At 36.9% G+C, this 12,876-nt stretch overlaps 1 protein-coding gene across 3 annotated transcripts in view; it reads right to left on the reverse strand.

The window, feature by feature from the left end:
• Positions 1-12,876, reverse strand: part of atp8a1 (ATPase phospholipid transporting 8A1) — a 157,081-nt gene that overhangs the window by 16,661 nt on the left and 127,544 nt on the right. For all 3 annotated transcript variants that reach the window (XM_053682041.1, XM_053682040.1, XM_053682042.1), the window contains 4 exons: positions 11,270-11,392; positions 3,929-4,007; positions 533-594; positions 238-294 (listed from right to left, as the gene is read on the reverse strand). In XM_053682041.1, coding sequence (XP_053538016.1) covers positions 238-294; positions 533-594; positions 3,929-4,007; positions 11,270-11,392 — 321 coding nt within the window. The remainder of the gene's footprint in view (positions 1-237; positions 295-532; positions 595-3,928; positions 4,008-11,269; positions 11,393-12,876) is intronic.

Below are 12,876 nucleotides of genomic sequence, written 5' to 3' on the forward strand. Positions count from 1 at the left end.
TGACTATATATTTGTCCTAAATATTATTTTTTATATTATATTATATATGAATGTATTATATTGATGTAAAAACAGTTGACCTAAATAACTGATTTTTCCCCCCTTAAGAGTCAAAGGAGTTCTCCCATGACATCACCACCATTATTACCAACATTAATGAAGAGCGGGAGAGGAGGAGGTGGAGCATGGGGGAGGAGTGTGTTAGGACAAAGTAGCAGAGCATGGAGAAACCCTTACCATGGTCCAGGAGGAGGTCTCCAACCCTGCCTTCAGACACACTGTGATCACCACAAACTGCAACACACAAACACGTCTTCTTACTTCTTAGCTTGCCTTAACTACTGTACACAGACAAACATGTGACCTGCTCTGTTTCATACAGAAACCTCCCAGTACTGCAGTACCCAAGAACATTTCTCAGAATGATGACTTCAGCAGGACACACAGATGCATTGTAAGGCCTTGATGGTCTCAGCACAAAGAGGACACAAATATGGGGTCCAGAAGCACCAAAGAATAGCTCTACACTCACAGTGTACACCATGTTCCCCAGGAGCAGATAGTCTGGAGTTTTTCCGTTCCCAAAGACAGTATCTGTGAGGAGAGTCAACATGAAAGCTTTTTAGTCTGCTGTATAGTACACACACACACACACACACACACACACACACACAGAGTTTGGTGAAAAGTCTAATATAAGGCTCTATTAAGACAAGCAACTTCAAGATAAAATCTTCACAAAACAGCTCTGAACAGTTGATTGGAAACATTTCTACAGCCAGAGGGGTAAGAGGCCATACACAGAACACTACCCACAATACAGTGCTGCCCCACATGGCTATATGACTGAACTACACATGTAAAGATAACAGAAAGAACAAAACGTCATCTCAGTTGTCATCATAAACCTGTGCAGTTTAGGGAAAATTATTACTACGCATAGAAATGACACATTATCCCAACTTTCTCTGCTGTCTCACACAGGTACAGACAAAGATATATCAAGGTAGAAATAGTAGTACGAGTGTGCGTGTGTAAGAAGTCAGCGTTAGTAATGACAGCACCACCCTGGCATTTAGATAACTGCTATTAAACACATTAGTGCTCAGACTGCTGCTTCAAGCGAAACAAGGCTATTTGAACAGAATGGCCCTGCCACACCATAGAAACTTTGATCACCTTATAGTCTAAAGAAACCCTTTTGTAGTCTTCGGTAATATTGTACAGTGTTGCTCTGAATTACTTTAATATTAATCGAATTGTAAACACAATTTCAGTTGAATGTAAAAACGCATGTACAAAATGCAAAGTCTGCTATAACGAAGACTCGGGTCACTATAATTAGATCGTATTTCTCCATTACAATGCTAAAATCTAACTCTGATCTTTCACTAATCTTTATTCCTGTTCCACTTTTAGTTAACTACCATGAAGTTGATTAGAACACAGATTTCCTTAATTTTATGGTTAAATAGTTACATGGTGTGGGAATATATGTAATTTATTGCACAATTTCTTCACAAATGACTTCTGCATTATTGGGGTCAGTAAAAAATTCCAAGAAAACTTTTATGTTAAAAGAAATTGTTTGTATGTCATCTCAGTAAGATAATATATAATAGACCACTTTTCAGACAAACCCCCCCCCCCCCCCCCCCCCAAAAAAAAAAAACACAATGAAGGCCTTTTATTAGCAAGTGTGACAGTTAAAGTCGGCAGATGAACCGTGTCAGAGTCTCCATGATGTTTAAAAAAATGTAACAAACATTTAAAAAAGTGACAGAGTGTACTCAAGACTGATACATTTTTAAATGTTTAAAAGAAATTTCAAAAAGGGTGTCACACCAAATATTGACTTTAGTTTATTACTGCTCACTGTTATTTATACTGTTGCACTCAAAATTATTCAATCCCCATTGCAAATCAGGTTTATTGTCAAAATTGACAGACTTTCAGCTGTTTGCAATGAACAAATCAAACAAAAGTAACTGAAATTGTTCAACACAACGAATGCTTCAAGTGGTTTCCCCAAATTCAACTGAAGTTTGACCTCACAGGCACTGAGGTTTCAGTGAGCACAATAAAGCGCGTACTAAACGCAGAAGGTTTCCATGCCAGAACTCCAAGACATACACTACTACTGACCCAAAAAGCACAAGAAAAGTCGGCCCAAAATCATATAAATAAGCCACAAAGGTTTTGGGATTCTGTTCGGAACTTTAATGCACGATGGATCAGTGGTATGTCTGGAGAAAGAAGAATGAAGGAAGAACACCGTCCACAGTCGATCATGGTGGTGGCTCGGTGATGCTCTGGGGCTGCTTTGCATCCTCTGGCACTGGAAACCTGCAGCGTGTGGAAGGCAAGATGGATTCATTGAAGTATCAGGAAATCCTATGAAAAAACGTGATGCCGCCTGTGAGGAAGCTGGAGCTTGGGCGTCACTGGACCTTCCAACAGGACAATGATCCCAAGCATACCTCAAATTCCACCAAGGCTTGGTTGCAGAAGTCGTCCTGGAAGATTCTACAGGGCCATCACAGTCACCTGACTTGAACCCCATAGAAAATCTCTGGTGGGATTTGAAGAAGGCGGTTGCAGCATACAAACCCAAGAATATTACTGAACTGGAGGCCGTTGCTCATGAGGAATGGGTTAAGATTCTTCAGAAAAGCTGCCAGAAGCTATGCATCTCATTTTCAGCAGGTTATAACAGCAAAAGGGTGCTCTACTAAGTACTAAAGATGCTTGCCATGAAGGGATTGAATAATTTTGAGACAGGAGAAGTTATTATAAGCTGCATTTTCAGTTGAATTTGGGGAAACCATTTGAAGCATTTGTTGTGTTGAACTATTTCAATTGCTTTTGTTTGATTTGTTCATCACAAACAGCTGAAAGTCTGTAAATTTTGACAATAAAACTGATTCGCAGTGAGTGTTGAATTATTTTGATTGTAACTATAGGTTTTTTTATGTTAAAAAAAACAATATTTAATTGCATTATTTTTGAAGGAGTCCTTGCTTTACAGAATTTCTTTGATTTTGCATTACTTTTGCACAGTACTGCACATATCAAAACAAAGCATGTGTCCTAAAAGGATTTTCCAGACACTTATTGGAGTCCCTCTTTCTAAATGGCTAAATCTCAAATGGCTTTATGGTACACATACACATGGTTCTATAATACTATTATTACATATTCTACATAGTAGCTGTACATAATGAATAAAAGGACAGTTGGGATTAGATTATATCTGTATGAGACTGCCTCCTCATTTTTGTTTTGTTAGGAAAGTAACAGCTTACAACATACAAAGGATAGTTCATTCCATCTGTGGCAGAATAAAATATAAAAAAAAATTATAGGTTCAATATTCCAGTAATAATGTTGAAGAAATTTAACAACTCTATTGTGCGAATATTTCTGTGCTAAACTGTATTGGTGTGTATTGCTGTGAGTGTATTGTTGTGTATAAATATTTGTGTACGAGCGTGTGTGGTGCTGACGAGCTGTCCGTCAGAAAGAGAAGTCTCAGCTTTGTTTAGAAAGCCGCTGTGTGGTCCAACACACACAAACGCAAATATTTGAGAGAGTGAAAAGAAGCACACTGGACGTGTGTGGTTGCACCACATGGGTACAACTGTGTGTGTATGTTTAAAAGCCTGAGTGCGTGCAGTCCACTAGGCACTGACTGAAAGACACATAATGAAGTGTGTGCAGCACCGTGCTCACTTCTGATTAAAAAAAAACACTAAACACCAGCCAGTGTGTGTGTGTGTGTGTGTGTGTGTGTGTGTGTGTGTGTGTGTGTGTGTGTGTGTGAACGTGTAAATACTCTAGCAGCAGACTAGAGAAGATTAAACTCTCATACTCAGGGGACGTGCACGTGTGCGTGCGCGCATGTGTGTGCATGTGTGTGCACGCTCACCATGCTGGAAGGCTTTGAGGGGGAACCAGAAGAGGATGACCGAGTGGAAGAGTCCATTCAGACAATGAACCCAAAAGACCTGAGTGGAGGAGGGGAGACAGAGTGAGAGTGAGAGAGAGAGAGAGAGAGAGAGAGAGAGAGAGAGAGAGAGAGATACAGTGAGTGAGTCATGAGAAAGGCAGTGGCCACTCTAACCCTGCAGCTGACCCCTGGCCCCCGCTTTTGTACGCTCTCAGCACTGGGCTAAGTGGAGGGTTTGTCAGTCCTGTGCGCTCAATAGCCACCCTGCTGACAGACACATTGTATATCATATATCCCGTGTGTGTTTGTGTGTGTGTGTGTGGAGGCGCACACACACACACACACACACACACACACACTTTCTTACAATAATAATAATAATAATAATAATAATAATAATAATTATTATTATTATTATAGGTCACATATATAATTTTTGTCTTTGAAAGCATTTGAAAAAATTTCAAATTGTTCAATCCAGTATTATTATTATTATTATTATTATTATTATTATTATTATTATTTTGTTGTTCTCTCAAACAAAGTAACCTCAGCTATATCAATATAAATGTACTTAAAAAAGACCCACTGAACTGAACTGAATTGAGAATGGGACAGAAAAAAAAATTAGGAGAGAAAGAGAGAGCGAGAGCGAGAGAGAGAGAGAGAAAGAGAGAGAGAACACAAGAAAGCAAGAGACAGAACAAGATGTCCTTTATTCAAAAATAAAATTACAATTATTTTGAAACACTTTTTTTGCTGGCCATTTATTAACAAATGTGTATCGTGATGCACATCACTTACTGTAGAAGTGTCTTCGAGAGCTGATTAATTTACAAAACCTTTTTTTTTTTAACAGAAGAATTAATTTTCTAAATGTATACTTAAACACTGGAAATCTGAAAACTCTCCAGAGCAGAAACACTGGACCAATTAACTTATATCCCATAGCACTCCTGAGAAAATATTGTACTCTGTTAGGCAAAAACCTACAAACCATGACCGTATCTTCTTGATCTTCACGATCTCTTACTATTGTTAGACCCTACTGACTGACCAAGCTACGTATTTAGTTTATTACTTCTAGATGTTAATATTCTCACTGACCTTTTATCGTGTATAGTTGTATTTCAACTTTTAGCAATACCAAACTATTCTGAATGATGTTACATGGAGTGGGGGCAGGGGTAGTGTTATTTTGATAGGTTGTGCTTCTGTTATTATTATTATTTTATTATTTTTAAATTATAGTTATTAATTGTTATGATGAAAAAAGGGAATGTGCTGATACTGCTATAGTATAGTTGCATGTTTCACATTTGTGTGTGTGTATGTATATATATATATATATATATATATATATATATATATATATATATATATATATATATATATATATATATATATATAAATGAGAGAGAGAGAGAGAGAGAGAGAGAGAGGGAGAGAGAGAGAGAGAGAACTGTTTCTGTTTTCTATCTCCTTCCTTTTTCTCCAGAAGTTTGTAGATTATCAGATTTCAACAATCTGTCCTCTGGAGAATTACAAAAAGTGAAAAACACCCTAAAAGGACGCATTTAATACAAACACAGACAGCTCGGAGTAATTAAGATGGATTAACTTTCCTCTACAGCACACAGGAACATGAATGTATGGAAAAAATATTACCCAATCAGTTAAAGGATAAAGAGCCATGGTGGTATGTGTGTGTGTGTGTGTGTGTGTGTGTGTGTGTGTGTGTGTAACACTGTGAGTGTGTCTGTACTTTGGACTTTTGGACTAACGGCTAATGTAGCATGAAACAGGCGTGAAATCAAGCAGACACTTAGTTTCCGACTGCAGCTTCTGCAACAAAGGTTCACCGCAAACACGTCTCGCAAAAACTAATCAGCATCAAACTCTCAACTATCACACAGACATCAATTGAACATTATTCAAATCAACATACTTCCCTGTAGGGGGAAAAACAGGAAAGTTGAAACCTTCCACCTGAACGGAGATCGAAGCACAGTTGTTGTGCACTGGAGCATCAGGAAACTTGAGAAACATATGCAAGTGAAATGTAGTGATTTTTTTTGTAATTTTTTTTAACTGAAAACTTCAGTCAACGATGTGTGTAAATTAATCTTGAAACCTGTTTTTAGGGACAGGCGATTTCAAATTTCAAAAATATGGATCCCAATCTAGCGTTTTTAACAAACCATAATGTTGGGTGGAAAAAAGCATTTTTTTTCCTTTTTTTAAAAATAAATAAAAAAAAAATATATATTTTTTTAATCACTGAAAAATAGCAAAAATATTTCTATATTTACATTTTTACAATTGTAAAACTTAAAAGTACAAAATTTTAAAAATCAAGTCAGATGCTTCCAGTCAGTTTTATAATTCTATACAAATATATCACAGCATCTGAGAAAAGAGCACTGTGACAAAGTGTTATAATACCGCTAGGTCATATCACCTGTACAGCTGTAACAGCTTTGCTAAGACGTCTTACTCATCCTAAGACCTTTATTATGGGCGTGTAACAGGAGTGTTCCATTTGTGTTATATCATCACATAGTTTTATTGATGGAATTTATTAAGTGCTGTAAGGCTTCTGGTATGAGTTTCCTCCATACAGGAAAATGTGTTTAATGGTAATCAGTCTCAGAATTAGGCTGAGCAAAGCAGCGTGTGAGAGCTCGAACAGCGAGCACTGCGTATATTCTGGAAGACTTAGCAGAGAAACATGGGAGATTTTATATTTTATATATATATATATATATATATATATATATATATATATATATATATATATATATATATATATATATATATATATATATATAGAGAGAGAGAGAGAGAGAGAGAGAGAGAGAGAGAGAGAGAGAGAGAGCGATGAGATGAGATGCTCTGACCCTCTCATCTTTGCTGCTGCTTTAAGAAAACAAAAAAAAGGGGTGTGAGGTGGAGTGACAGGACTGTCCTGAGCACACACACAGTTTAACATCACGTCCCCAGCGCCTGGGAAGTGCTCTGCATTTCCTCAATTACACATTTAACCCAATTATTGAAAAATTCTTCCCTACACAAACTCCCTGTCTCCTTCTCTCATACACACAACAAATCTGTCCGAATAAATAATGACTTTCCACCTCTCCCTGAACCCTCACCCACCCACCCACACACAGATGCATAATGAATGCTAATGAAATCAATAAATGTTCATAATCATTTGTCACTGTGAGGCCCCTCTCCTCCGGGCTCTGCCAGGTTGCTAAGCGTCCTGCTGTGAATGTCTGTGTGTCCAGGGGCTTAAGATTTGTGCCTTTTTTTTTTTTTTTAAAGCCCTTAAAAGGTTCTACTTTACGTGCTTAAAAAAAATTAAGTGCAAGGGCACAGTGACTTAGTGGTTAGCACGTTTGCCTCGCAACTCCAAAGTTGGGGGTTCGAATCCCACCTCCTCCCTGTGTGTGCAGAGTTTGCAAGTTCTCCCTGTGCTCCTCCCCCCAGTCCAAAGACATGCATTGTAGGCTGACTGGCATTTACAAATTGTCCGTAGTGTGTGAATGTGTGTGTGAGACTGTGCCCTGCGTTGGGTTGGCACCCCGTCCAGGGTGTCCGCTACATTGTGTCCCAAGTCCTGTGCTTAGCCCCTACGCCCCCCACGGCCCTGTGTAGGATAAACAGTATGGAAAACGCATGGAAGGAATTTAAGTACAATCTCCTACCTCTACAATAAATAGAAATAAAGTATAAATGTAAGAATGGGTTCTCAGACTTTTAGCAGGGAATCGTCACAAATTTAGGACACCATTATTATTACAACACAGATTTCTTAAATGAATGTATAACTGCAGTGGTCGGTGAGTGTTCATGAAAATATCATAATCATATCATAAAAAAGGCATTTCTACAATACACAATATGCATCACAATATAGTACAGGTTTGCTCACAAACTGCGAGCTAATACAGGAGTGCTGCATTTTCGAAAATGAAAAATGTCATGGCTACAAAAATTAACGTATTTTATTTTTATACTTAATTTTTTTATGTTTTTATTTTATTAAAATAAAAAGCGTGGAAAAGTTCAAATAAATAAAAAATCTGGAAAAATCATTAATGTCACATTTAATTGTATCTAAAATTTTATATATATATATATATATATATATATATATATATATACATATATACATATATACACATATATATATATATATATATATATATATATATATATATATATATATATATATATATATATATATATATATATATATATATATACATATATACATATATATATAAATATATATATATATATATATATATATATATATATATATATATATATATATATATATATATAAAAACAAACACTGGAAAGAATAAATAAAACTCCTACATTCTTTAAAACATTTTACAATTTTAAAGATTAAGTATAAAATGTTAATGTCAAAGCTGCTTCTGATCAGTTTGTAATTAAAGTTATGAAAAAAAAAAAAACAGATACAAAAAATAATGATATCATACTGAAAAATAATTAACCGTTATAACAATAACCGTTAAACACGCATTAATAAAAACGTAATGATTAAAATCTCAGCACGCCCAGGCTGTACATCACAGACCCTCGGAGGTCCTCAGACTCTACTCTAAGATACATGATGATAAAAAAAAAGAGAATAAGAGAGCGTGCAGATGAGAAACAATGAGAAAAACAGAGATAAAGGAAGAGAAACTATTTGAAAGACTGAAAGAAGAAGAACAATGTGGTCTAAATATGTGACTCTGAAGACTTGGTGTATTACATTTAACACACACACACACACATACACACACACACACACACACAGGACTATGCAGGTCTTTGCTGTATAAACATCCAATGGCTTAAACAAATTGTTCTTCTTGTAAGACCTGGATAAGTGCGACGGCCAAACGTAAACGTTAATGGGAGAATTCTCAGTTTCCTCCTTCACCTGACATGTCTCCTCTATAGAGTCGCTCATTCTACTTCACTCCTGTTTTTCTTTTCCTCCCTGTCTCATCCTTTCCTTCATGTCCTCGCTCACTGCATTTCTCTTTCTCGAGTCTCAGTGTCAGACTACAGGGGTGTGTGTGTGTGTGTGTGTGTGTGTGTGTGTGTGTGTGTGTGTGTTTGTGTGTGTGTGCGCTCGCTCTAATCCGTGTCGGTGCTGTATTGAGCAGGTCTCCACGCCTGTGGAGCCGGGGCACGCCGTGACACAGGCCTGCACTTAAAGCCTGAAGAGAAGACAGCTTCATTAACAGCAGGGGCAAGCTAACACACACACACACGCACACACACACACACACACACACACACTAACGGCTAACAGGCAGAGCCCTGGTTACTGATTAATACAGCAAACAGCACAAAATGTAAAGAGAAATATAAAGTACAAACACAAATCGAGATTTTGCTAACACTTTATAATAACAGTACACGAATAATCATGCACTAATACCTGAATGAATAATTACTTAAACATGAACGAACGATGAGTTAAGGCATGTACTAATCACAAACTAATGAAGCCGAACCTTAACTACGATGTGAGTCATGCGTGAATGACGACCACCTTAAGTATACGTCCGTACATGTTTGGATGCCGCTGGATTACTTTCATAATTTATATCGATCCTCCTTATTGAACGTAGAAAGACGCACTAATAATCAAACACCAACGATCTCATCTCAACCGGTATTTTTGCGTCATTCTCCATCCGGCGCCATCCAGTGATGTTTGTGTACGCAGCTGCATGTGGCAAAGTATATAAACAATTTGAAATGATGCATGTTTAATTCATATGTAAGGGACTATCCACGGCTAGGTGTGCATCACACGTTTTTAATGCACGACGTAGGTGCAAAGAAAGGAATAAAAATAACGGTTAATTTGTGTCGGTTACTTTATATACACGGGTGTTTGATCTAGAATTCTGCCAGCTCTAAATCATACACAGAGATAAAGTAGTGCAATAAGATTACATTTATTTGAAGGAATTATAATAAATAGTTATTAGAGGGAGAGAGAGTGAGATTGTGTGCGTGTGAGAATTACCTTCGTCTGTGCCGCATCTCTGCTGATAATGAAGCTGTGATTGTAACTACTGTAACTGTATGTTACTATGGTTACAGATGTTTATAGGCAGCGCATTAATTTAGAACAGTGATTAAACTGACTGGAACTACCTGTGCGTTTCATGGTTTGAACGCACACCTCCCAGCCAATCAGAATCGAGTATTCAGACAGACTATGGTCTAATCTTTCTTATAGAGCTATATGTACGATTTCGTTTACCTCTCCGTGTCAATTAAGACATTAACTAACAAACACGTACTAACGTATTTATGGTGGTCGTTATTCACACATGAATTCATAATAAGGCTCGTGTCGTAGTTAAGGTTAGCTCTTCATTAATTTATGATTAGTACATGCCTTAACTCATTATTAGTTCGTATTTAGGTAAGTATTCATTCAGGTCTTAGTGCATGATTACTCATGTAGTGTTATTCAAATGTGTCACCGAGTTCTTAGTACAGAAGAACACGTCTTTGAAAATATCGTTCATTATCATTCAACACATTTTTAGAGGAACACTCAGGTTTATGTGGAATATTGCGACAAATATTCATATAATGTGACAAATAAATATGAACTAATTACTGTTCTGATGTCTTTTCACAATCGCTTGAAAACACACTATAGGTTGTACGCACAGTCAAAATGTGCATGGGTCTTCATCTACTAACTGTGAAACACCAGATAACCTCAGCCCTAACAGCAGTTTAACACCAGACAGGTTGATTTATGATTGTGTATCCTCACTGACAAAGCCTGTTTAGGGCTCCTAATGACTTCCAGTGGTTTTATTAAGCCCATAATACATTGCAATAGGCTAATAAACACCCTGAAGGATAAGGAAACTGTGTGACTGTGGGAAACAGATCTGATGGTGATAAATCAGCAAGATTGTCTCCTAGAACATGACAAAAAAAACAAAAAAACAAAAAAATACTATCCCAATGCAACTTTAAAAAAACAAAAAAAAAAACAAACAAATTACTATCCCAATGCAAATTCAAAAAATAATAATAATAATAATAATAAAAAATACTATCCCAATGCAAGTTTAAAAAAAAAAAAAATTACTATCCCAATGCAAATTTAAAAAAAAAAAAAAAAAAAAAAAAAAAAAAAATACTATCCCAATGCAAGTTTAAAAAAAAAAAAAAAAAAAAAAAAAAAAAAAAAAAAAAAGAGTATGAAGTAAATCATAATTAGGCTAATGAGACAGGAGAGCTTACCTTGGTGTTGAAGCCCTGGGCATTCTGGGATGTTTTGTACAATTCTGGGTATTTGAGCATGTTTTCTTTTCTACATGAGCGCTCGAAAATGCCCAAGGTCAAGGGTGGCAGAGCTGTAAAGATCTGGGGATGAATAAAAAAAACAACACTTTTATATAACTGAAAAACTCTAATGCTTTTCCAAAAAGTAGGATTACACTGTGTAACTGTAAAATAACAATCTGCTGAATAACCACAACGCAATGAACTGAAACTATTAAACAAACATAAATGTCTCATTTGTGGAATCTACGTCACCAGATGTTCATCTAAATAATATCTCGGGTTTTGAATACTCCAACAGAAAGTGCTGGTCAAATTTCCTGTACACTACAGCACTGTTGGATGAATTCTCATATATATATATATTATATATATATATACATATACACACACACACACACACACACACACACACACACACACACACATACACAAACATATTTACAGTAGTTCTGTTACAGAAGTTTTTCATCTAATTAACTTTAGGAGAAGAAAAAAAAAAAAAAAAAAAAGAGAGGCTGATGCGGGAACAGCTAAGGGGACAGGAAGTAATAGGAAGTAACTTGTCTTGCGGATGTTCCGTCAGTATAAACTGTATATATAAAAAAATAATAATAAAATAAAATAAAATAAATAAATAAGAATGTGTTGCTCACTAATAAATGAAAAATGCAAATCAATGGCAAATCACTGCGGTGTATGTGCGATAACACGCTTCAGACTGTGCCGTTATAGAAAAATAATACACTTCCTTGCTGGAACAACAACAACTCCGCTTTGTGTAGTCATGGATTATTTTCCTAAAACAGCACACCCCTTTGTGTTTGATTCTGGACCTAAAGCTAGAGCAGCCTGTAATTATCCATTTGTTTTTGTGAATTGTGAAATATGACTGAAAAAACATCATGCATCACAATAATCACATCAGATACCATCAACGTGAGCACTGGTGATTCAGACTAACAGTTTATAAATGGTGGATTTCCCATAGCGAAGTAGATCTTAATAAAACACCCCAGCCAGCTCCCTCCTGTCTGCTCTCCTGCTGCACTCCAGTGAGCATGAAACTTTCTGGCTTTGATTTGATTTGGATAATGTTGCTCGCATATGCAAAAAAAGTTATCTCATGTTTTCATCTGCTGCAATGACCACAGCTTGTTTGCCGATCTCCGGGATGCTTTCGTTATTCCTTTCCTTCCCATCTGTGAGTTTTGTAGCTGCTGAAAGAGAGGAGTGATATAGAGATGGCGATGGGATCGGGGTCGGACTCAGCCACTGGCACAGCTGCAGCCCGCTGGATTTAGCTGTCGGCCTGAACGACATGCTCCACTGGACTCTATTCTCAGAGAGACGGCGACTTTCATTCAGGGGAGGATTCGGACCGCTGCGTCCAACAGACCCCCTCTGAAGCCGTGGAATTCCTCCTCTTTCAGATAAAGTTGGGAACGCTCTGTGCCAAGTCGTTACCGTCTCACCATGCTAGTGAACCATAACGGAGAGCTGATGGGAGGCGCCTTTTATTTCGTTTTTCCAGCTTTGGATTCAAACTCCTTTTCCGTTGCTGT

The sequence above is a fragment of the Ictalurus punctatus genome, chromosome 8 (assembly GCF_001660625.3).
Source record: "Ictalurus punctatus breed USDA103 chromosome 8, Coco_2.0, whole genome shotgun sequence".
NCBI lineage: Eukaryota > Metazoa > Chordata > Actinopteri > Siluriformes > Ictaluridae > Ictalurus > Ictalurus punctatus.